The sequence below is a fragment of the Anabrus simplex genome, chromosome 9, assembly GCF_040414725.1.
Source record: "Anabrus simplex isolate iqAnaSimp1 chromosome 9, ASM4041472v1, whole genome shotgun sequence".
NCBI classification, from domain to species: domain Eukaryota; kingdom Metazoa; phylum Arthropoda; class Insecta; order Orthoptera; family Tettigoniidae; genus Anabrus; species Anabrus simplex.
This window is the reverse complement of record NC_090273.1, coordinates 95,570,875-95,598,480: the sequence shown is the minus strand read 5'-3', so window position 1 is coordinate 95,598,480 and position 27,606 is coordinate 95,570,875. Positions and strand designations below refer to the sequence as shown.

The 27,606-nt window shown below is 40.1% G+C and overlaps 1 protein-coding gene across 3 annotated transcripts in view; it reads left to right on the top strand.

Annotated features, from left to right (window-relative positions):
* The window catches only part of LOC136880953 (excitatory amino acid transporter), a 273,345-nt gene that overhangs the window by 84,299 nt on the left and 161,440 nt on the right, over positions 1 to 27,606 (top strand). For 2 of the 3 annotated variants that reach the window (XM_067153499.2, XM_067153498.2), the window contains exon 2: positions 15,116 to 15,283. In XM_067153499.2, the coding sequence (XP_067009600.2) occupies positions 15,133 to 15,283 (151 nt within the window). In that variant the 5' untranslated portion in view covers positions 15,116 to 15,132. Of the gene's footprint in view, positions 1 to 15,090; positions 15,284 to 27,606 lie in introns of those variants that run through there. The other variant, XM_067153497.2, reaches the window with a different exon arrangement.

Sequence of the window (27,606 nt, the reverse complement as noted above, 5' to 3'; positions counted from 1 at the left end):
TTTCTTCCCTTTTTCTCTGAAGGTCAATGAGTAAATTTTCGTATGCCGGTGTAGAGGGTAGTTGCAGTTGTAGGCGGAGATCTTCTATGAAAAAAGTTTCTCTTGCTAGCACATATACTAGGCGCGATCGGGTGTACTTTGATACACATGAAGCTTTTTTTAAGAATTTGGCTTTCACTTTTTATATATCTGCTAGATTGCTTTTGGTAAGATACTCCCAAATTAATGCCATACCATATGTTATTACGGGGGTAATTTTCAATTTGAATATTTCCATTGCGGTTGCCAGCGAGATCTTTGAAAGGTTTTTATATCAGTCATGGCTAAGGTTGCAGCTGTTATTCTTTCTTGGACATGTATCGTGAAAACAGTACCATATGTCTGCAAGGTGATCCCTAGGTATTTAAAGTAAGAGACGATTGATAGTGGCTCGTTCTTGTATGTGATCTTGTCACTGGCTGCTGTAACAATTTTAATGAACTTTTGTTTTTATGAACAACTGTATTGTAATGAAAAACTGAGATTGATGGTTGACATAATAGCGATTCACACGTCTTAAGAAGGAGTATCTGGAGTAGTAGAATTTAAAAGAAATATTGAAAGACGTATTAGGAAGATAATAATATTGTATTAAATAACGATCCAATATTTGATGTTTTAAATAAGGCGAGTTTTCTGGAATGATAATGGAATATTGTAAAACACCTATATCACTATATTCATTCTATTTATATAAGTTTCAGGTCCTTGGGCTCACAATGAATGAAGATTATTCCCTTTATGTAATGATGAGAGCCGATATGCGGCCGTAAAAGATTAGTGTCCTAACAGGCCTGGAATGATGCTAAGATGAATGCCAAACTGAGACCGATGGAATGGAGATGAGAGCAGTGTTACGTGATCTTCCCTGATAAGTAACCAAGATTTCATCGTCTTTATTCTATCTGTAGACGCATAATGGTAGAGTAGATTTATTTTCATTTCATAATGAAGTGATATTAATTGAAACAGCTTGAGTGACCTAATGCGATCGTCGCAAGTGCCCAGTGATACTCGTGATTACAATTAAGTTCGATATGAATGTATTGAGATCATTTGTCATATGCGAGATTCAGTTCGTAGAATACGCATTTTATCGTGAGTTACCCGGAATTTCTTTATGATTACTGTGAATGCAATGAGGCGTTGTTTTCATAATTTGAATCATACTAGCACTGCATAAATATTTTCGTGAGGTGATGTGATTTAATGTCTATCTTAAGAAAGTCTTCTTGTGTGATAATATCATGTGCGTACATTGTATGGTTGCGAATATTTCGTGAGATTAGTGCCGTGATGATCGTGATATGTCTTATAATGATGGTAATATTCTTCGGATAAATGCTTGTGCAATTCTTGGGGTAAGTATTGTGAATAAGTATGGTGCGCTTGAAGTATGGTGAATAATATAAGGATAGGGTCGTCGATAGAGCGTTTAAATGACGAAATGAAGTTATTGTATTAAATGGTTCGTTGAGAATAGGTATTATGGAAGCGTCATATGTAATTTTCGAGGTTTTCAATGAACTTAGGACTGAGAAGTGGATTTAAGCGTTCATAGTACAAATTAAGAGAATCCGAAATAGGCAAGCAGTAAAGTTGCCATTAATTTTGTTGTGTAACATGTCCGAAGGTTATGAGTGGAGAGTGGCATACGATCATCGAGATATTATTTGCGGCATGATGTGCTACGGATACCGAATATTTTGAACGAATGATCATTGACAAGAGGTCTTCAACATTAAATAATCATAATATGGATGTAGTAGAGTGTCATATTAAGCAAATTATTATCACCTGGTGCAGTGTAAGTTGTGTTCTTTGTGTAGTTGCTTGTAGCATAAATCTTTGTAGATAGTAGACCTTCACGACTTTCTTTCAGGAGGACAGTTCCGGCGAGACCAGATGTCGTTAATCATTTCTAGATCTTGTTGATTACGATAGTATCAGCTAGGTATTGTTCATTCTCGTTTTCAGGTGGCGAACGTGAATTCCTGGGACACGCTGTTCTTATGCGATTTAATTATTGCTAAATCCAATTATAATGTCTTTTAATACAGTAAGATCGCTTATTTAAGGATGGTCATGCTGATAACAGGTCATTATTAGGAAACTCAAGTTGATTAGCACTTAGGCGATTTATGAGAAGAACAATAGAATGATAGGGCATTGAAAGATGGAATCTTGGATAAATGAACGATAAAAATAAGTGAGACATTTGAGATTATTACTTTATTTTACAACGGGCGGATAATTAATAATAATAATGAAATAATTGCATGAACGACACTAAACCTTCAGTAAGTCCCATGTTTAATTTCATCAAGGTAGAATTTTCAATTTAAATTAAAAATTTTAATGATGGTGAATTATTATGATATTAGCCAACAAAGAGTTTGATTTCCTTTTTATTTGATTATTATCTAACCACGCTGCGATGTAAATATTATTGTTATTAGTTTAGTTATGATTTCATTAAATCGGAAGATCCTTCCAAGAAACTAACGTTTTTATATTTTATTTCATTCAAATGAGATATATTTTAGGCTTGCATAGTCATTTGAACAATTATTTGTTGCGATAATAAGGGCCCTGCGATAAATGTCAGTAGAACTGCATCGTTACTCATCGAATGTCCATGCCCTGAGTGGAATCTTATGCATCACCGTTGACTCTGGCCGAGGCTTATTTACAAAACGTACGAACCCTCAACGCCCACGGAAGGACGGGTGTAGTATATGTCCACACACACTTTCTCCACAATTCTCGATCTTGTGCATCTACATCATTTAAACCTCTTCTATCCACGTTCCTCCGAGCACCATTCATCCACTTTTCTCTAGGTTTTATCCGTTTCCTGTTCCCCTCGGCTTCTCAGTTCAGCATCATCTTAGGGATTATGTTATCTGTCACCCTTTTCACATGTCAAATACATTTTGATCTTCTTTCTTCAATCGCATCCAATACATTCTTCCTTGCCCCTGTGGTTTCCCTGGTTTTAGTGTTTCTTACTTTATCCAATTTTGCCTTTCTAGTTGCTCCCCTCAAAAAATTCATCTCTATGGCATGTTGTCTGTTTATTGTCCACTTTTTTCATCCATAGTATAGCAAAATATTCTGCACAGCAGAATTGTAGATGAGTTAGGCCTACTTTGTTTTACTTAGAACGTTTCTACTCCACAAACACTGCATTCAATCCCCCAGTAATAATAATGTCCACCTCTGCGGTATAGTGGTTAGTGTGATTAGCTGCCATCCCCGAGGTTCGGGTTCGATTCCCGGCTCTGCCATGAAATTTGGAAATAAGTTGTATTAGGACTGGAACGGAGTCCACTCAGCCTCGGAGGTCAACTGAGTAGAAAGAGTTTCCATTCCCACCTCAGCCATCCTCGAAGTGATTTTCTGTAGTTTCCCACTTCTCTTCCAGGCAAATGCCGGGATGGTACCTAACTTAAGGCCACGGCCACTCCCTTCCCTCCCCCGGGCCGATGACCTAAGATGTTAGGCCCCTTTAAACAACAAAGCATCCACAACTCCCGTCCTTATTCCTCGTCTATCCCTTCCATTCTTCCCATCCCACCCACAAAACCCTTGTGCAGCATAGCAGGTGAGGCCGCCTGGGCGAGATACTGGTCCTTCACCCCAGTTTCATCCCTAACCCAGAAGTCTCACACTCCAGGGCACTGCTCTTGAGGCGGTAGAAGTAGTATCTTTCGCTGAGTCCCAGGGAAGAACCAACCCTGGACGGTAAACGGAATAAGAATGAAAGAAAGAGAAGTAATAATAATAATAATAATAATAATAATAATAATAATAATAATAATAATCGTATTCATCAACTACCGTGTACAGGCATTTTAGTTTGACGTCATGTAGGTTGCCTGCACGTCAGTTTCGACGCTTCATTTTATTCTTGTGATTTATGGGTAAGTTTTAATTGATTTTTCATGTAAACGCCAAATGTGTCATCATAGATGCTTGAAATACCAGTATCATAAGACATGGAGTGTCGAGTGGGCTTCTTTCTGTACTTAAAAAAGCCGCCTACCTCTGCTGGGTTTGGGCTCGCTATTTCAGGATCCTGGGACCGACACTCTACCATTAATCCACAGAGAGGGCTGTTGCTCGTTATAATACTGTACGAGAACTATTGAGGATAAATATTTCCACATTGGGCAATGATAATTATGCTGGATAATGAAAATTATTAGAATTGATAATATTCGAGTAAGTGCGTATCTTCGCTGAAAATTATAATTGGGTGTATGCAATAAGAAAAGGTAAAGGAGAGCCAAGAACTCGGTTTAGAACTGAATACCTAGAAAACGAAAATACTGATAGTGAGGAGACAAAATAAACATCCAGAGATACAACCAATGGATCAACTGAAGCTGTCAACGAATGCATTTATCTTGGATCTCTGATAACAAACTCTGCATCATCAAAAGAGATAAAACGAAGATGCAATCTGGCTAAAGTGGCAATGAAAAAATGTCAAGACTTGCCCCTCCTTCTAGATCAATGGTAGAAAGTCGGCAACCGTATACAAAGGTCGCGTGTTCAAACCTGGCATATGTGGATCGAATTTTTGGAGGTGCGTTCGACCAGAAAGGCCATGGCCTCAGTTTTCTGGGATGCAAAAGGCATTATGCTGATAGATTATCTTCCTACTGGCCAAAAAATTACGGGGCAATACTATCCAAACCTCCTAGACCAACTACAGGAAAAGATACGCGAAACAAGGCTTGGTTTGGCAAGGAAAAAGGTCATCTTTCATCAGGACAACGCTCCGCCGCACACAAGTGTTATTGCCATGGCAAAACTTCATGAACTGGGGTACGAATTGTTGCCACATCCACCTTGTTCACCTGATTTGGCACCATCAGACTTTCATCTATTCCCCAAGCTGAAAATTTTCCTCGGTGGACGAAGATTTTCTATAAGGGAAGAACTGACAGCCGAATTGGAGAGGTATTTTGCAGGCCTGGAGGCATCTCATTTTCGAGATGGGATCAAGACATTGGAACATCGCTGGACCAAATACATTAGTCTACAGGGAGACTATGTTGAAAAATAAAAGCAGTGCCACCGAGGTAAGACACTTAATTCTAGTACATTCCGAGAACTTTTCAAACCACCTACGTATTTGGCATTGTATGTTGTGCAGTGTCGGGATGTAACAGATTTCTCGTGACTATGGACGGAAGTTCGTACACCGAACGAATGAAGTTAACTGCGTTTCATGTTGTACAAATTGTGATGTTTACATCAACTCAGAGTGTTACAGGGAGTTGTACAGCGCACCTCGATGATTGATTCAAAACATTGGACTCTGCATGAAATTGTATTTATTTACTCAGGATCAATAACAACATAACGCCGAATTACAAAGATCCGATCCATGTACATAGTTTTAAAACTAAAATGAAAGATATATTCATATTTATAAAGGGCACAAATATACACAATAAAAACTTCACAATACTATATAACACATATTTACATAAAAATGACATAAACAAAAGTAAATATATTTAAATACAAGAGCAGGAACAGGAAAGAACAAGAAGGAAAATTAAGTTGTATGAGAAATATCATGACAGAAGGAAGAATATGATAGGAAGATATCTAGGTTCTTGTTGATAGATAAGGTATTAAACATTGCTGGAACATCGCAAATATACCTTTGGGTAAGAGAAAGCCGGGAGTAAGGAATATGGAAGAGGGTCGTCATTCTGGTACTACGGGATTGAACGTGGAGGGGGAATAAGGAAACTAAGAGTTTTGAGTTTTAATTTCCCAGGCACTTGGTTAGTGCTTAAGTTGCGACAGCCTCTTTCCAGTCGTTCGACCAGGTCAGGAATAGAACGAATGTTTAGCGGAGAGGATAGGAATTGTGTCGGCTGCCGAAGCCTGTCACATTTCACTGGGGCAATGATTGATGACTGACAGATGTAATGAAATGATATTGGAGAGTGTTGCTGGAATGAAAGTTGACAGGGGAAACCGGATTATCCAGAGAAAACACTGTTCCGCTTTGTCCAGCACAAATCTCACATGGAGTAACCGGGATTTGAACCACGGAACGCAGCAGTGCTAGGTCATCGCGCTGCCGCCTGAGCCACGGAGGCTCAGAGTTTTACATGAATCACTTATAAAGCAGATTAATATGCTATAATAATGGCATGGACAGACAAGAGGAGTAGAAGATTCAGTAAGAAAACTATATCAGTTACGACTTAGATGACGCTGGACACACAGATTGAATTTTGAACCCAACAAGTAACGGGGAAGTGCTGGCATAAAACTGCCTGTGTTTCAGAGGGGCATACGTCAGAATAGAGACTATTATAGGAATGTGTGACGTGACGATGTTACGAAAAAGTACGGTTACTCTCCAAGACGCAAGGAGCAAAACCGTCACGCAGTTTTAATTTCTTGGCACATGGGGAGGAAGCGAGACAGGTGGAACCTACGCCACTTGAGCGAACTAGGAATAGGGTCAAGATATATTTAATATGCGAATTGTAGGGAAGTGACTCGGGCATACCACCTAAGTTATCTTGATTTAAGGAACAAGGCCGTTATTTTCATTAGTTAATTAGAAGCTTAGAGAGACGATGCTGAGTGATTCGAGTCCGGGTCTCTCCGTTCATCGGTGACGGTCCCTTGCAAAAATGTTTGCACACCCAGTAATAGGTACTCACTTGCCAAAGATCATGCGGTTATAGGGAAACCACAAAATTGGTGTCAAATTTATTTTTGAAAAAAAATCAAATGATCATAAATACTCGTTGCTTGAATAGTCAAAGTATTGGCTTTCGGTTCAGAGGGTCCCGGGTGCGATTCGTGGCCGGGTCGGGGATTTTAATCACTTCTGATTAATTCTTCTGGCTCAGGGACTGGGTGTATGTGTCCGTCCCAACACTCTCCTCATCATATTCATACAACATAGCACACTACCAAACACCACAGAAACACGCAATAGTGATTACATCCCTCCATATAGGGTTGGCATCAGTAAGGGCATCCGACCGTAAAACAGGGCCAAATCCACATGTGCTACGCAGTTCGCACCCGCGACCCCACAGGTGGGGAAAAAAGCGGTGTCAAAAGAAAAGAAGGAAATGCTCATAAATATGTCTTCCAAAAATTAAACTCAAATTGATAACGAATAATTTATTTATATCCAACGAATCGTTTTCTAGAGACATCTCTATGGAATTTGGAGTCGGCAAGCGTGGTATTCATTATATTCCCATATTCGATGATGATGAACTTTACACTAAAAGTCTAATTTCGTGAATGTCTCTATTATTATAGCCCACGCGGTAAAAATGATTGACGAATAAATTATCAGAAATTGTAGTTTCTATATTTTTTGTTATGTACATGTTTTATATACCACATTTATGGATATATGTGGAACTATGTATAAAAAGTAAAACGTCGCAAATATCTACGTTATTATTTATTCACTAGCGAATGTACCCGTGCTTCGCTACGGTATTCTACATTGTGTTCGGTTATCGAAGTAAATAGTGTACATGCAGTAAATAAGATTGTTTTAAAATTGCATGTCTCTTAGCGTTATCCGAGAAAGAGCATGGGGAGTTCCCCGTACGTTGTTTCCAATGTAAAGTGTTTGTTACGGATTTGTGATATAGCGGCAGACTCACTTGCCTACTGCCATTCACAATCGAGTTGGGATGATTACGTAATAATTGCAGGCCCCATTGCCTACTACGCGGACAAAATCGATTTGGGGAGTTTTCGTTAATATGGCAGCCCCCTTCCTACTTCCAGACAGATTTCAGTTGAGGAGTTTTTATTATAATGGCAGGCAATTACCCTACTATCACTCGAAATTGAGTTGTGCAGTTATCATTATAATGCCAGGCCCATTTTCCTACTGCCAGCCAGCTTACTGCCAGTCACACCAAGTTGGTGAGTTTCCATCAAAATAGCAGGCCACTATGCCTAATGCCAGTCACATTTTAGATGAGGACATTTCTTTATAATGATAGGCACCCTTGCCTACTGCCAAACACAATCGGGTAGGGGAGTTTTAAACAAAACTGCATGCTCACTTGCCTTCTGCAAGTCAAATCGAGAAGGGAACTATTCATTATAATTGTAGGCTTTCCTTACTAATGACAGTTACACAGGAGTTGGAGAAGGAACCCTTTCCTACTGCCAGTCAAAGTCGGTGTGGGGAGTACTTATTACAATAGCAGACCCACCCTTTCTCGATCGCTAAAAATCGACATCAGTGAATATATATAGATCGACATACGAAAGTATATGCGTATTTACAATATTGAAGACCTTCATTTACAGATTAACTGCTACTAAACGTACGTCATATCGACAAAGGATTATACCATAAGACACGCCGGATTTAGTGGCCTAAATGGCTGGTCCTATGATATGTCATCTATTCTTGGGTCAGATTGAATTAGAAACGTGGAACAGGGTAAAGGTTTTGTAAGATTATCTCACATTACATTACTTTTCGGATACATACATAGCATTTGGCTCACATATGGCTACTGGGTGGGCCAATTTTCGTGAAGAGTTTAATGATTCTGTATTTCATATAAGTAATTGAAAGTATGAATTATGCATGTGAAAATTCCAAATTGACTTAACATCGATTAATAGAGAAAAATCAAACGTAAAAGGGATACAGATACGGCAAAAAGTCATAAGACCACGGTTGTAGATCATTCCAAATTGAACGGAGATTGTGCAATCCGTTATAGGATAGGAATTTCCGAAGGTCTGCACCATCATTAAAATTGCCTGCGTATTTCGATATTCTTCGGGGATTCAAAGTGAAAAATTTAATGATCTAGGAAGTTTTCCGTTCGTTACAGGCTTAAACGTATAATTTTGTCAAATTTCAATTATCTTCTTTTTCTTCTGGCAGATTATGGCGCAATTTGGATTTTGGGCGAGGCGGGTAAAAATTAGTACTTTCAGGAAACTAAACCAAAAATTATGGAGATGGTCATTATTACCCCTTAAACGGAAAGCTGTACGAAAATTTCGCCAAAATAGTCAGTGTAGATGCACACAGTCGTTACGATTTGATTTATATAGATAAGGAATCTGCTCCATGTAAAACACCTTTTGGGCTATGTCCGCTGGACTTAACCTGCAAAAGTGACCATTCATGATATCTCCCTTAGTAATCCTCCTGACGAAAGAATGCACATGAAAAAAAGGTTTAGAGGTGGAATTCCATCACGTTTGGTCGATTTCCAGTCAGGTTGGTCTTGTTCTGTATATGTTGTGGAAGAGTAAAATCACCATTTCGGTTCCCTAAAAACCGCCAGTCCATTCCGGAACATGAAATGTTATTTACGTTTAAAACCAACCTGTGGACAGGTGGATGCTAAATATAAATTTTGGTTCGAATGTCTTCAGTAGTTTTCAAATTGTAAGGAGTACGCTTTACACGCACCCGCTCGGGAGTTAAGTCCGATGGGACTTGTACAGAAAAACGGTCCGTTAATGATATCTCCCTTATTAATCCTCGTATCGAAATGATGCACATGAGAAAAAAGGTTTAGAAATTATTATCTACCAAGGTAGGTAGATTTCCATTAAGTTTGGTTGTGTATATTTTGTGGAAGTGCAAAATCACTGTTTCGGTTTCGTATAAACCCCCAGTCAGTTCAGGGATTTAGAAACAATATTTGCCCAAAACCTATCAAGGACAGGTGTATTCTAAATATGAGTCTTGGTGGAAATACATCCAGTAGTTTGTAGCACTCGCGTACATACGGCGTAATTAAGGAAGAAATAATACAGTTAAGAAAGTTGAAAGTAATAGAAAATGGATTATAACTGCGGACAGCCGGATAACGACAAATATGTAAATGCCAAGTGAATGTATTGGAAAATCAAATGCCCCTCAATAAATTATGCTAGTGTGAGTAATGGATATAATAAAGCGGTAACAGAGGAGAAATTTAGGTCAGTGATTCTTAGGTAAACAAATAATAAGAAGATGACTAATGGTGTTATTACTTAATCTATTCGAGGGCGGTTATAATATCCAACGATATTCCGCCAATATCCCGCAGATAGGCCGATTGACGCCTCTCTTGCCTTCTACCCAAGGAACAACCACGAATTTAAAAGCATGATGAGGAAAATGGCAATACGTTACTTCCCTGCTGGCATGCAGTCAGAGACGTTGCCATGGTAACCTGTAGTTTCGTTGTCGGTCTGTCGGTCACTCAATGCAGAGCATGATACCAGCGGAAAATTGTAAATTTCTCCGTCATGTGAAGAGTAAGGTAAATTATGAACATAACGAAAGTTGTTTATGATGAAGAGACGTTTCACGTACGGTAAACGAAGTTTACAGAAAATCAATAGTATAAGAGAAAATGGAGGAAACCCATTCTGGTTTTCCTATAAACTACCCGTCTATTCGACGATTGTAAAATAATATGCATATAGAAACCTTCCCCGAGATGAGTATTCTCTAAATATGAAGTTTGGTTGAGATCTATCCAGCCGTTTCGAAGTAATGGTGGAAAAACCATTCAGGTTTTCCTATAAACCCCCGTCTATTGAAAGATTTTAAAATGATATGCATATAGAAACCTTCCCCGGGATGAGTATACTCTAAATATGAAGTTTGGTTGAGATCTATCCAGCCGTTTCGAAGTGATGGTGGAAAAACCATTCTGGTTTTCCTATAAACCCCCGGTCTATTCAAAGATTTTTAAATAATATGCATATCGAAACCTTCCCCGAGATGAGTATACTCTAGATATGAAGTTTAGTTGAGATCTATCCAGCCGTTTCAACGTGATGGTGGAAAAACCATTCTGGTTTTCCTATAAACCCCCCGAGTATTGAACGATTTTAAAATGATATGCATATCGAAACCATCCCCGGGATGAGTTTACTCTAAATATGAAGTTTGGTTGAGATCTATCCAGCCGTTTCGACGTGATGGTGGAACAGACAAACAGACAAACAGACAGACAAACAGACACGAAACGTAAAACCCACCGATTCGGTCTTGAGTTGACCTAAAACGGATAAATATCTGAAAAATTGGCAAAACAAAAGAAATTACAGACAGCGGACCCCCTACAATTTTATTTATATAGATTTATTTATTTATTTATTTATTTATTTATTTATTTATTTATTTATTTATTTATTTATTTATTTATTTATTTATTTATTTATTTATTTATTTATTTATTTTTGTTTCCGAATTTGGCCAACTATGGACCGAATGGAACTTAAGGCTTCTTGGCCTTTCTTTTCGCCTCCCAAAATCGCTTTATTCTTTCGCTTCTCGTCTTTCTTTCCTCTTCGGAAATGATCCACTCGGGCCTCCTATTCAGAGGTTTCTCTTTAAATGATTTTAGAATTTCGATTCGTCTTCTGTACTTTCTTCTACTGTGGATCATCTGTAATGTAATTCCAATTTCTTCTGCATTCCTCTTGACCTTTTCCACCCACTTGGAGGCGGCCTTTAATCCCATGATGTATTTGAAGATCGTTTTGCTCAGTCGTTTGTCATCCATTCTTGCTAGGTGACCGTAGAATTTCAGTCTTCATTTCCGCATTGTGTCCGTGATCTTTTCAACGTACTTGTAGAGCTCCTAATTTCACCTTTTCTTCCAAGTCCCATCAGTAGTCTTCTGCGATCCTAGAATTTTCCTCAGAATCCTCCTTTCCTCCTTCTCGAGTTCTTGCAGCTCCCCTTTTTAATTTGAAATAAGCCACTCTGAAGCGTACAATCCTTCCAGTTTTACTATAATGTCAGATTTTGGCCTTGTAAGATATTGCCCGTTTGTTATACCTGTTAGCTTGTAGGCCAGATTTAATCTTCTATCATTATTATTATTATCATCATCATTATTATTATTCATAAGGTGAAATTACATACAGTATTAAAGGTAGAAAATGATATTTCACACACCTTTTCTATTGCGAAATTTTTAAATAGAGCTAATATTAAAGGAAGAACAGGATATTTCCGTTGGTTTTTTTTTTTTTTTTTTTTTTTTTTTTTTTTTTTTTTGCTAGTTGCTTTACGTCGCACTGACACAGATAGTTCTTATGGCGACGATGGGACAAGGAAGGGTTAGGAGTGGGAAGGAAGCGGCCGTGGCCTTAATTAAGGTACAGCCCCAGCATTTGCCCGGTGTGAAAATGGAAAACCACGGAAAACCACTTTCAGGGCTGCCAATAGTAGGGTTCGAACCTACTATCTCCCGAATACTGGATACTGGCTGCACTTAAGCGCCTGCAGCTATCGAGCTCGGTATTTTCCGTTTTGATCCCCTTAATATTGCTACGCCACTGTATACTAATCAAATAATATATAGCCTAGTGTCCTCTCCGGATATCCCTGAATTCTCTTGCCGAGTTTCAAGAATTTCTTCCAAACTGTTTCTCCACGATTTTCACATAAACATTCCTTTCCAGTAACATAAGAATTCAGAATTTTTGGATGCGACAAGTCAACACATATCAAGCCTCCGTGGCTCAGACGGCAACGCGTCGGCCGCTCACCGTTGGATTCCGTGGTTCAAATCCTGGTCACTCCATGTTAGATTTGTGTTGGACAAAGCGGAGGCGGGACAGGTTTTTCTCCGGGTACTCCAGTTTTTCCTGTCGTCTTTCATTCCAGCAACACTCTCCACTATCATTTCATTTCATCTGTCAGTCATTAATCATTGCGCCAGAGGAGTGCGACAGGCTTCGGCAGCTGGCACAATTCCTATCCTCACCGCAAGATGGGGGCTTCATTCATTCCATCCCTGACCCGGTCATTGACTGGAAAACAGGTTGTAGGCTTTTATTTTCAAGTCTACATATTTATTTATTTATTTATTTATTTATTTATTTATTTATTTATTTATTTATTTATTTATTTATTTATTTATTTATTTATTTATTTATTTATTTATTTATTTATTGAGAATAGTGCCTGGATAGTATATCAAGGTAACAGTAAACTGGATTTATTTTGTACAGTCTCACATAGTTTGCTTTTATATAACATTGATTTAACAGAAGTCACTTTCAGCCAGTTTCCTTGACCCACTGTTCGCATCCGTAGCGTAACAGTCGGCGCTCTTAGCTGCCGTCCTCAGAAGCTTGGATTCGATTCTCTGCACTAGTAGAAAATTAAGAATGGTAGGAGTGCTGGTATGTGGTTAAAATGCAGCTCACCTCCATTAGGGGCGTGCCTGAAAAGAGATGCACCACCTCAAGAAGAGGACACGAGTTTGCGTCCATTGACTATTCATTTAGGAGAAAATTTCCTCAATACTGACGTTATACATCCGTAAAGAAACTGAGATCCACCTCTGTGGTGTAGTAGTTAGTGTGATTCGCTACCACACCCCGGAGGCCCGGGTTCGATTCCTGGCTCTGCCACGAAATTCGAAAAGTCGTACGAGGGCTGGAACGAGGTCCACTCGAATCCATCTTCAGCCATTCTAGGAGTGGTTTGCCGATATTTCCCACTTATCCTCCAGGCAAATGGCGGGATGGTACCTAACTTAAGGCCACGGCCGCTTCCTTCCCTCTTTCTTGTCTATCGCTTCCAATCTTCCCATTACCCCCACCCACTCACAACGCAGGTGAGGCCGCCTGGAAGAGGTACTGGTCCTCCTCCACAGTTGTATCACCAACTCAAAGACTAACGCTCCAGGACACTGCCCTTGAGGCAGTAAAGGTGGTGTTCCTCACTGAATCCGAAGGAAAAACCAACCCTGGAGGGTAAGTAGATTAAGAAAGAAGAAAAGAAAGAATCTGAGCCAATTTCAGCGACTCCGAATATTGTTCAGAATTCGTACAACTTTTAAACAATTTAGCCCACTTATCAGAGGCTAAAGAACTGGAACTATCATTTGTTTATTGGACTATTGTCCATCTGAAGCAGCAAATTTCCACATTTACTAATTGAGCAGATTAACAAACACTAGGAAGAGAAAATACAAGCTTCAGCATCGCAAAGCATAAAGGATCTGGTAGCGTCTAACGTTACCTTTAGATTCAGAATCAAACATACAGACCGGCCGAGTTGGCCGTGTGGTCAGGGACACGCGGCTGTGAGCTTGCATCCGGGAGATAGTAGGTTCGAATCCCACTGTCGGCAGCCCTGAAGGTGGTTTTCCGTGCTTTCCCATTTTCACACCAGGCAAATGCTGGGGCTGTACCTTAATTAAGGCCACGGCAGCTTCCTTCCAGCTCGCAGGCCTTTCCTATCCCGTCGTCGCCATAAGACCTATCTGTGTCGGTGCGACGCAAAGCAACTAGCAAACATACAGAAAGGAAGAACCGATATTCTTACGACTTTGGAAGTAGATCATAAATTCTGTACACTTTCACTGCTCTTTGACAAAGAGAACTAATATACAAAATTTTGTTTGAATCTGCTGCTTAAATGAAAGAAAACCACCGAATTATGTGCACAGGTAGGAGCATTTAACTTCACCCAAAAAATAGTAGAAATATAGGACATGTTCAGGAAATTATAAAAACCAGGTGTGCCATCCCTTTCGGAAGCTAAAATTCAGGATAATCCCACTTTTTCAGGACGAATGGCAACCCTAGCCATGTATCGAGTCCATACGTCTAAATTTAGATATATAAAATATGATGTAATCATAAGAAAGGTCAGAAAGTGTGGATAATACTATCTGTTCGTGATATGATTCTCTGTGCTAATGTTTGAGGGAAATGAATGATCTGGCTTAGTGCACAATAGGGAAATGTAATAGAGGTGTTATTTCCTGGAATGTCGGCGCGTCAACAGGTACACCACATCTTACCTTACCTCCGGCAGGCTGGTAATCCCGACCTACCCGCGATTTCGCGCACACACATATCCCTCCTACCCCTCCTCACCCTATCGCCCGTGTAGCAGCCAACACTCCGCGCCGTGCGCACAATCAATACGCTTTGAGCGCCAGGCTAGGAGGCACTGGAAAGACGGGCCGGCTAGACGTAGATATTTCTTTACTGTGAGACATAGCAAAAAGTTGTATTTTTAACATGGAGAAATCCCCGCGTTTTCCAGACTACATACTCTCCAAGATGGCGTCAGGAGCAGGAGAAGCTGATGGCTCAAGCTTGCACAACGGGCCGTCGTGGAAGCCGCGACGTCCGGGTAGTGTGCGACGCTGGCTGGGGGATAACCTGCTGCTACTCATCACCATCGTCGGTGTACTCCTCGGCGTGGCTGTCGGTAAGTTGGAAAAATTTACTACCAGTACTGTCACATGCGCCCTCCATGCGCACCTTCATAACCTCAAATCACGTGGCTACACAGATAGACCAAAACACTTGTGTGTGTTAGGAGATAGTTGAGAAATGCACAGATAAGATATTGTTGGTGTAATAAGAGAAATGTAATCAGATAAAGAACGTGATATATGATAGGAAAATTGTAAATAAAATAAACGCTTAAATGACATGATGAACTGATGAACTTGCTTTAGTCCCATAATCACTATTTCTGACATACGAGCCACTCCCCATCAGTTGTAATCACAGTTCAAACCAAAATTATGACGCCAGAGGTGCTAGTAGCGTTATTTATAAGAAAACATACTATTATTAAAATAATTCATTATGATAACTTTTATTAGATAAAATGCACGGGTGAATTTTATGACTTAGTGCTTAAATATTTCTGCTATGACCACCAGTCAGTTAAGAATGATATACGTTATGTTACAAGTTACTTGTTTTTATTACCGTCAGTGTCACCATTATTATTTCAGGAATCTAGTTACGTATAGAGTTATATTTTAGATACTATACTTCCTGTGTTTCCTTAAACTACACAAAGAATATTAAAACCTCTGCTTCACTATCATCATCACAATCATAATCACCTTATTTATTAAATCCAACCTGTAATCAAGAACGCGGTTATTACCGAGTGGGTTGGCCGTGCGGTTAGTGTCGCGCAGCTGTGAGCTTGCTTTCAGGAGATATTGGGTTCGAACTTCACTGTCGGCAATCGTTAAGATGTTTTTCCGTGGTTTCCAATTTTCACGCGAGGAAAATACTGGGGTTTCACCTTAATTAAGGCCACGGCCGCTTCCTTCTCATTCCTAGCCCTTTCCTATCACATTGTCGCCATAAGATCTATCTGTGTCGGTGGAACGGGAAGCAGATTGAAACGGGCGAGTTGGCCGTGCGGTTAGGGCCGTGCGGTTAGGGCCGCGCAGTTGTGAGCTTGCATCCGGGAGATAGTGAGTTCGAATCCCACTGTCGGCAGCCCTGAAGATGGTTTTCCGTGGTCTCTCATTTTCACACCAGGCAAAAGCTGGGGCTGTACCATAAGTAAGCTCACGGTTGCTTCCTTCCCACCCCTAGCCCTTTCCTATCCCATCGTCGCCATATGACATATCTGTGTCGATGCGGCTTAAAGCAGGTTGTAATAAATACAATAATAATAATAATAATACTAATAATAATAATTATAAGCAAATTGAAAAACAATACTAATGTTATTTGCTTTATGTCCCACTAACCGCTTTTTTACGGCTTTCGCAGACGCCGGGGTGTCGGAATTTAGTCCCACAGGAGTTCTTTTACGTGCCAGTAAATTTACCGACACGAGGCTGACGTATTTGAGCACCTTCAAATACCACCGGACTGAGCCAGGATTGAACCTGCCATGTTGGGGTCAGAAGGCCAGTGCCTTAACCGTCTGAGCCACTCAGTCCGGCGAAAAGAAAGAAGAATGTGCTTATATGCAAGAGAGGGCCAAGAGCTCCAATTTCGCCACTTAAACATGAATTAATTAATTAATTAAATAACATTAGAAGAGGAATGACGCCTCAATGGTTCAGGCGGCAGTGCACCGGCCGCTCATCACTGGATTCCGTGGTTCAAACCCCGGTCACTCCATGTGAGATTTGTGCTGGACAAAGCGGAGATGGGACAGGTTTTTCTCCGGGTACTCCGGCAGGAAGAAAGTTTTCTTTTGTTCTATAAGAATGTTACTGAAAATGCACAACACAGAGATGAAACAAAGAAAGAATGAATATATTCATGATTTACTGGTCAAACGTTTTTGCCTTGAGAATATGACACGCGTACCTGAAGATAGCATAGATACAGCAGATTACTAAATTATAGTAAATTATAATTGCAAATTATTAAATAATAACAGTAAGGAAAAAAGAACCATAACACATTATTATCATCATTATTTTTATTATAATAGGAACGAAAATAAAAACGTGTTTACATTTTCGTTCGTTCGTTATCTGTATACTCTCCAGGGTCGGTTTTTCCCTCGGACTCTGCGAGAGATCCCACCTCTACCGCCTCAAGGGCAGTGTCCTGGAGTTTCATACTCTGGGTCGGGGATACAACTGGGGAGGATGACCAGTACCTCGCCCAGGCGGCCTCACCTGCTATGCTGAACAGGGACCTTGCGGGGGGATGGGAAGATTGGAAGGGATAGACAAGGGAAGGGAGCGGCCGTGTCCTTAAGTTAGGTACCATCCTGGCATTTGCCTGGAGGACAAGTGGGAAACCACGGAAAACCACTTCAAGGATGGCTGAGGTGGGAATCGAAACCACCTCTACTCAGTTGACGTCCCGAGGCTGAGTGGACCCGTTCCACCTCTCGTACCACTTTTCAAATTTCGTGGCAGAGCCGGGAATCGAACCCGGGCCTCCGGGGGTGGCAGCTAATCACACTAACCACTACACCACACAGGTGGACTTCATGATTTTTTGCTAGTGGCTTTACGTCGCACCGACACAAATAAGGTCTTATGGCGACGATGGGACAGGAAATGGCTAGGAGTGGGAAGGAAGCGGCCGTGGCCTTAATTAAGGTACAGCCCCAGCATTTTCCTGGCGTGAAAATGGGAAACCACGGAAAACCATTTTCAGGGCTGCCGATAGTGGGGTTCGAACCTACTATCTTCCGAATACTGGATACTGGCCGCACTTAAGCGACTGCAGCTAAGGAGCTCGGTACTTCATGATTTACTGGTAAAATTTTTTGCCTTGAGAATATGACACGCGTACTTGAAGATAGCATAGATGCAGCAGATTACTAAATTATAGTAAATTATAATTGCAATTTATTAAATAATAACAGTAAGGAAAAAAGAACCATAAAACATTATTATCATTATTTTTATTATAATAGGAACGAAAATAAAGACGTATTCACATTTTACTGCTTATAAGGAATTAGATAATTGTGCAGAAGCAAACACAGATATTTTCAAATTATTTAGTTAACATGGTTTAATTCTTGCTAATGAGATAATATAACCCTGCTGTTTGTTGCATTTTGAAGGCACTACCATTTTCTGGAGAAGTTCTTTGTATTCCCCCCATTTTAAATAATAATAATAATAATAATAATAATGTAATGTTATTGGTTTACGTACCACTAAACTACTTTTGACCGTTTTCGGAGACGCCGAGGTACCGGAATTTTGTCCCATGGTAGTCTTTTACCTATCAGTAAATCTATCAACACGAGGCTGACGTATTTGAGCATCTTCAGATACCACTGAACTGAGCGAGGATCGAACCTGCCAAGCTGGGGTCAGTGCGCCTCTACCGTCGGAGCCACCCAGCCCGGCTCCATATAAACAAGCGTGGCCTTCACTCTGCATCTTGCCTTAATCGACAGTCTGATCGTGCAAACATACACTACGCATTTTCCTTACGGGTGTTCCAGTATTTCGAAAGTATTGCAGTTTCTTCCTCGAAATGATGCCTTTGCGAACGAGATCTAGTGTGTACTGTGCTCTATGTCTTTTAGTATGGGCTAGAACAAATTTGTTACTTTTATTATCTTGTCTCATCCTTGATTTTGAAGACATGAAAGTGATTGAGGTATGGGCGATGATATGAATGATAGTAATGCCATTCTTTAGGCAGCCAGTCCCTGTTATGAATGGTGTGAGACTGTTACTCATAGGGTGAGATGATACGAGCATTTCTGTGGGCTTGGCAGACATTTATGTGACGGCAACTTCTGGCTCGGCGAGGAAAGCAACGTGAAACTAACTCAATCCTCATTTCCCATGTACACCTATTCAGTGATGCCTAGGCCATATATTACAGCTGATAGCGGAGCTGTTGAGGATCCAACCAGCCTTCGGACTAAATACTCAATATTCTTTAGAAGCATAAATATGTTCACAGTAGGGCTACTTTAATGTGGGAACCCGTTAGAGTCTTACTGTTTGCGTAATGTAACTTTGCATTGTCGATGTTAGAGATCAATTGAGAGGCAGAATGGCTGGGTCAACATAGACTGCACTTCCTAAACTCTCAACCAGTATCATTCCCCAAATGACTCGCCAGGATGCGGTAGCCAAGTTATACATGCTTGTTTCACCCAGTCACGAAGTAACTGGTGCCGACAGTCTGATCTTGCCTCTTCATCAAAAGAAGCTAATCATGGCTTCATTTCAATTGTTGTGAGCTGCTGCATGCAAGAAATGAACAGCATTTGTATAAAAAAAAGAGACGTTGTTTCTCTTTCCGAGAGATGGTGCTTCACACACTAATTTAACAAAATTGATTTGTCTTCTTCACTTCTTCTTCTCAATGATTATTTACGAAGTAAAAGAATATTGTGTTAATATAACAAATATATAAAATAAACAAACTCCTTTTGGAGAAGGACAGCAGGGTGCATACTGTTCAGTTACCACTCTCATGCAAAGTGTAGTTCGCGAAAGAAGAAGGTATATTATACGTATATTATGAAACGATTGGTGCATTAATCAACATTTTGGAAGTACGTTAGTCTGTTTACAGTTTAGAACTGAATAGTTGCTGTAATTGTGCGTTATATAATACATTAAACTTTCATTAAAAAATTAACTGCTAAAAACATTACATTTTTAGACTTTTTCGATCGTGAAATTACGAGCGTTTTGCTCCAGTGTAGCAGTGGGCTCATCAGTTGGAATGGAATTTAGGGATGGCAAAAAATGTTTATATACCGATATATTGAAAACTTATTTTCGATAATCGATATTTATTGCACATAATATATCGGTATATTCAAACGATATCGATATATCCTTAATGATAACCCAAGAGTCCAAGACCAACAGCAATATCATCAGACCTCAATGCATATATATCATTATTGGTATTCTGCCTGTGCACGCGACTGGTTGGTTGAGTTTAACTTGCTACTGGAATTCGCGGTTTAATTATCCATGGAATATATTCATCAACGGCTGCTGATTTCAGATGACCACCACCCTACACGGTTGCTAGGGTTATACTTCCGAAACACAAATTTTCATTGACCCTCAGCCACAAGATATATTTATGTCAATAGGCGCCAGCAGTTGAGGCATAGATCCTGAATAAGTAGCTTTTTGAAAGAAATAAGTACACCTGTGAAAGAGAGTGAAGAAAATAGTGTCAGTAATGCTTGATAAAGTTCATATAAAGCTCGTAAATTAGTAGGAATGGCTGAAAATTTTAAGAATATGATGCAGCATCTACCGTGCAAGTATTTATTGCTTTATCATTGCATTCTGGAAATAAAGATATCACTGATCTTTTTTTCTGGTGAATAACATTAACTCAGACACTTAAGGTGTTAGAATTAATGGTTGAATTAGGTTTTGATGTTTTTTTACTTTACTGCTGATACCATTTTACACAAAATATCTTGGTCATTATATTTGATTCTCTTAATTATCTTGTTTTTCTTGGAACTGTCGTAATCCTCGTTTTATAGAACTTCAATATAATTTCAAATCCTTGTATTTAGGAAAAAAATATTAGGGCCTATTTGATATCGAGATATATAGATATTTTGTTTTGATAATAGGATAATATCGGCATGTCGATATCAAAGGAAATATCGATATTTTAGTATATCGGAACGTCCCTAGGTGTTATCGTTGCCTACGAGATAAGTAAAGGCCTCTGCATGCACGGTCTCTTCAAGTACTAAATTGACAGAGTAGCAGCAGTTCAAATAGCGCCGCTGGATGTCAGGTTTTCCCTCCATTCCTCAGCACAATTCCAACTGACATTCCGACTTGCACATAAAAGCACATTACAAATATAAAACATTGCGTTTTGAGTAGGGAAGTGATATTTCTATGACGTTTAATGAAGAAAAATAAATGTATCACCCAGTAATTCAAGATGAGCTCATACGAATCAGGTAGTATAATTGCAACCGGAAAGTTCACGTCCTAATAAAAATGAAAATATTCCATAGGATATTTTAAAACACTGCAGTATTCACATAGCCTACGTCGGTGAATGCAGAGTGGGTCTCGGCCCACAAGTGGCCACGGCTGGTGCGTGGTCCCACAGCTCTGCACTCCAACCGGCCAACCGAGTAGAGGAGGGTGGCCACGGCCTTATTATTATTAAAGCGTCTTTATTGTGGCGAAGTTAGGGCTCCCTGCCCTTTCTTACACTTAACCACTTCATGTATATACAATGTATATTTTACATAAAATCTAAGCATATGAAATCTTTACAACCTAAAGTATAACTAAAGCAACTAAAGTATCACTAACTAAACTAAGGTGAGTATATATAACTAAATTATATACGGGAACACATTGCAATAAACAACCATATTCACTCTCATTCATGCATCCCATTCACACTCAAGAAAGACTGGAAGTGCTTAAAAGATGACGCTGGCAAAGGATTTTAAATTTTGTCTTAGATTTAGCTTCCCTGATGTCATTGGGGAGTTCATTCCACCAGCTCGTGGCGGTGATAGTGAACGATCTGTTGTAGGTTGCGGTTCGATGCACAAGAATTTCTAGCATACAGCCTGACCGGGTATTGAACAGGTGCAGGGAACTAAGGTAGCGAAATCTGGTGGATAGGTAAGGAGGAGTGTTTTCAGAAAGCACTTGATACACCAAAGTAGTTGCGTGGAGTCTACGTCTGCCATTCAGTCGTAACCAAGATAATTGTGTATAGAATGGGGATACATGGGCGTATGGATGTATGTCGAATGCATACCTGATGCATGCATTTTGGGCACGTTGCAGTCTCATGCTTTGCTCGTTATTGATACAAATAAAAACTGTATCACAGTATTCGAGAATTGGAAACAAGAGTGATTGAATGAGCTTTATTTTCAAGGACCGAGGAAATGTATTTTTAAACCGCTTCAGAGGATGCAGGCTTTGATATACCTTTTGGCACACTTTCATCACATGTTGCGACCAGTTCAATGTTTCGCTTATAGCCACACCAAGATTCATAACTGTTTCACAAAATGGAATAATGGTATTGTTTAGTGCTACAGGAGGAATTTCGTATTGTTTTAAGACGTGTAAGTTTTTCGAAGTACCAATGATTATTGCTTGCGTTTTAAGAGGATTAATTTTGAGATTGTTACTCAATGCAAAATTACTTATGAGACTTAAATCAGCATTAGCTTTTTCTACAGCACTCTGAATTTTATCAGTTCTTGAGTGGTAGTAGATCTGCAGATCATCAGTATAAAGATGATGCTTGCAATGTGTAATCGATTTGGCAACATCGTGTAAGTAAATTGCAAACAGCAATGGTCCAAGTACAGACCCTTGGGGGACACCGAGGGGTTTGTTAAGCCACTCAGATCTGCTATTATTTACTTTGACACACTGACGGCGATTTTTGAGGTACGAACTGAAAAAGTTTATTGCCGTCTTGCTGAAATTTAATGAATCCAATTTTGAAAGTAGCAGTTGAGGAACAACAGTATCAAAAGCACCAGAAAAATCAAGTAGAACCAGTACAGTCACTTGTCGAGTGTCCATTGCCTGTCGGATATCATTAGTTACTTTCAGTAGGGCAGTCGTTGTGCTGTGTCCTTTCTTGAAACCAGATTGGTAACGGTCAAGCAGTGAGAAGTTAGTCAAGTAAGTGAGGACTTGTTCGTGTACCAAGCGTTCTAGTACTTTGGAAAGGGGTGGGAGAATGGATATAGGGCGATAATCTGATGGTAAACTAGGAGAATTCTTCTTAGGAATAGGAATGACGATACCGTGCTTCCACACAGTTGGGAATACTCCCTGTACGAGGCAATGATTAAATATATGCGTCAGAATAGGTAATATGGCACCAATAATATTTTTTATGAAAGATAATGGTATGTCGTCATTACCCGGAGCATCAGACTTGAGGGAGTAAATTACACGCTTCACATCGTTCTCCCCAACATTTTTGAAAGTGAATTTTACCTGATTTACTCGGGAATGAGCATTTATGGCGTTAATATCATCGTCAGTTAGGTCATCAACTGGTTGATGATGATTATTATTATTATTATTATCATTATCATTATTAGGATAGTTAGCATCATAGTCATTATTGTCAGTAATATCATTATTAGTGTATGCTGCTTTCGTAAAATGAGAATTTAGATCATCAAGTGGTATACTGGGTGTCTGCATGGTCAGGCTGCGACCTATACCCATCTGATGCAAATGTTTCCATATTAGTGCTGAGTTTCGTCTGTTTGTTATCTCTTGAATATATTTATACTTGCTGTTACGAATTAATTTCTTAACTTGATTTCGAAGAATACGGTAATTTTCGAAATCACTAGTGCTTTCAGTTCGCCTAAATCGCCTATACCATGCATCACGATTTGCCATGACCGACTTAATTTCATTTGTTAGCCAAGGAGACGAAGGGTGAGAAACTCGAATTTGCTTCTTCGGAGCGTGTTTGTCATACCGTCCTAATATTAAAGAGTTCAGTCTGTCAACCTTATCATCAATGTCATTAGTCAGTAGAATGTCATTCCACGGCAATTGATATGCTTCATTTCGTATTATCTCAGTATTAAAATGCTTGAAGTCTCTTCGCATTATGTACCTGGTTTTGTACTTTGGTGCCTTGAGAGAGTAACATAAGTATATGAGATCGTGGGTCGAAATACCTGGTACAGCAAGCTGTCCATGTTTTACCACTTTCTGCGGATTGTTTGTTATAATAAGGTCAATCAGTGTGTGAGACGTGTGGTTTATTCTGTGAACATGGTTAGTCGCGTCTAGTGTCAGTATATTGTAATCCATGCCATGGAATAAGTTTTGTAAGTATGTTGATTCATTACTTGTAACTAGGAGATTAGTAATGAAGTCACCAACAATGATTATGTTTTCGTATAGCGGAGTTAACTTCGATAATGCCACTTCTAGGTCAGATATATGTTGTATGTCCGGCGCCTTGTATACCACTCCGATCAGTAGTTTTTGATTATTAACCAAGAGTTCAACAAACGTGAATTCAGGTCGAAATGGAGTCTTAGGATCTGAGGTCATAATTATTTTACTTTTTAACTCGCTACGGCAATATATAGCGCAACCGCCCCCTACACGATTTAAACGATCTAGGCGATGTAACGTCATGTCATTCAGCTTTACGAGATCAGATTTGAGTGACTGCTGTAACCATGTCTCTGTTACACAAATACAATGCAAGTTACTGTTACTAAATAGAGCCTGTATTTCGTCAAAGTGACAAAGAAGCGATTGTGCATTGATATGACAACACTGAAAATATTGTTGGTGGGGAGCTAACCTTTCCTTAAGAATGTCTCCTGCCACAGCTGGTGAAGGGGAAGGTAAGGGTGAAGGCGGACGACAATGAAGAGGGATAGGGTCAATGACATCACGGACATGCTGTTCGGTATAAATAATTGACTCATTTACGTTAGCCATTGTCAACAGAAAAATTCAAACTACTCACCCTAGTTGTTTCATAAGCACCTCCAGAAATATTTACACAATCACTCTCACACACACTATCACATTCACATACACAAACATTATACGCTATTATATCACTCATTGTTTTTCCTAGTCAATCTCGTCGCTCACATAAGGCTTATTAATTGTGCCATGCTGCTAACAAACATTTTCTGTCCATTGTCTTTCAAAACAACAATGCGGCCGTCCTGTGTCCACACCCGTCGGAGTCCGAAGTGATCACGTGCCCTGTTTAGAATAGTTTTTCTGATACCTGTCAGGGATTCTGTCAGTAGAAGGCCAGTTCCTTTTAACAGCCGCTTGGCCCTCCAAACTCTGTCCCGGTCATGGTAACGCACGAACTTTATAATTATAGGGCGCTTACCCGTAGCAACAACCTGAGCTGTGGTTCGTTTTAGCACTCCTAAACGATGGCAACGATCTATATCAGACATAGTTATATCTACATTTAACTTGCCCTTCATCGTGTTGATAACGTTCTCTGCCGGCTCCTCTGGAATACCATGCAGCACTAAGCAGTTCCGCCGGCTGTACTGTTCAGCTTCATCAAGCAGTTCGGCCTGTTGTTCGAGGCGCTGTTCAGTAAATTCCAGTTTTTTTTTGTTATGTCTTTGAGCTCACTAGACACCTTTTCTTGGAACTGGGAGAACTCAGCCTTTAGCCGCAGCAGCTCATCCGCGCGGCAGGTGCAGCTTGCGACGTGTTCCAGGCGGCCTTGGAAGTCCTTCATAACATCTTCAATAGACGCTACACGACGAATAGCTTCTTTCGCGGACATACTGAAAGATGCTTCAGGTCAATGACAGTTTAGTTACACTGAGAAAGTCACAAATGGCACTTGTTGGCTGTTAATCTTGCTAATTAACGAGATTTACTGGAGAGGCGTTTCACACAACAGCAGCAGTTGGCGCCCTGAACAGCGCCTTACCGTGGCTCTTCGTCTCTGTATTCGGGAGGCGGGGCAGGGCTGGACCTCACGGCTGGTCCCCACTGTCGACTGTCCTCAGAATGGTTTTCCGCCGTTTTCCATTCTCTTGTACTAAGGCGAATGCCGGGACAATTCCTAGTATAGGCCTCGGCCGCCAACCCCCTCACCTTAACCGAGCATCTCCTCCACCGTAACAAATCTCCCGACCTGAGAGACGGTGTCACCGTCTAAGAGGCCCGCCTCCTCCTTCAGGGGAGGAATGAAAACATTTTAGTTGTAGTACATAGCCTAGTCTTGCAATGCAAATACGATGGATACCCTGAAAAAAGTGTTGGCATTGATTGTGGCTAGTTTTAGTAGAAATGCTAAAGCACATGCTTTCAAAATGTTCACTACATACCACAGACCTCGAGAAAGGTTGCCACATGCTATTTTTCTCGTCACCCCGACATGATATAATTTTGAACCATTTTTCTCGTAGTTCTACATTTGCTTGTGGAAAGAAATGCCACTACCTTTCTGAAGTTTACTTTGGCAGAATGTACACAGCAATAAACCATTGTTTATCACGCGCAATAAACATCCTGTGAATAGAATGTTTACAATAAACTCTCTCTCGGCTCTTGTGTATTTATCAGTATGCACAAAACATTTTCTTAATGTAAATCTATTTGCTAGTTGCTTTACATCGCACCGACACAGATAGGTTTTATGGCGACGATGGGACAGGGAAGGGCTAGGAGTGGGAAGAAAGTATTAAAGTACAGCCCCAGCATTTGCCTGGTGTGAAAATGGGAAACCACGGAAAACCATTTTCAGGGCTGCCGACAGTGGAGTTCGAACCTACTATCTCCCGAATACTGGATACTGGCCGCACTTAAGTGACTGCAGCTATCGAGCTCGGTTAATGTAAATCCACAGCTTGATTAGTCATTTGACCGGGTCAGAATGGAACGAATGAAGCCCCCACCTAGCGGCGAGGATGGGAACTGTGTCGGCTTCCAAAGCCTGTCGCACTTCTCTGGGGCAATGATTAATGACTGACAGATGAAATGAAATTATATTGGAGAGTGTTGCTGGAATGAAAGATGACAGGGAAAACCGGAGTACCCGGAGAAAATCCTGTCCTGCCTCCACTTTGTCCAGCACAAATCCCACATAGAGTGACCGGGATTCGAACGACGAGACCCAGTGGTGAAAGACTGGCGCGCTGCCACCTGAGTCACGGAGGCTTCTGTTTTCTTAATCTTACGTTTAAATATAAACCATACACTCACCACAAGCTGAATACACAAATCAACGCCTCTTATAATTAATTTTAAAGCTTATCTCAGCTAAAAAATCACTAACTTACCTTTTTGCTTCACAGTTTCCATATAGGTCTGTGTTGTTCAACAGTGGAGAGCTAACACGAAGTCTGGCGGCGACTCTGGAACTAGAACGTATTTTGCGCAGTGTAAACTGCCATGCGGAGGGAGGCCTTATTACTAATCATGTAAAAACGGTGTTACATATTCCACCGTTTGTATTCGAATTATAGTCGAGCCTATCAGAGACTCAGAGTAAGGTATTGATTAGATTGGATATTTCCTGGTTGCAATTCCACCTTCACTAGCAGCATCTCTTATAGAATTGTCGGCGTTCTCTAGTGCCGATGTTGTTAGTGAAAATAATAATTCAAAAAAGAACGGTACATTTTTTGAAAAACCAATATATTATACGATAAATTGAATCAAAATTTCGGTATCGAATTTTCGATAAATCGAAAAGAAAATATCGGTATTTCATAAAAACCGATATATCGTTGCCATCCCTAGTTGAGACACCACCGCAGCCTCTTATATAGGACAACTCGCATCGAAACAAATATTGATACAGAAA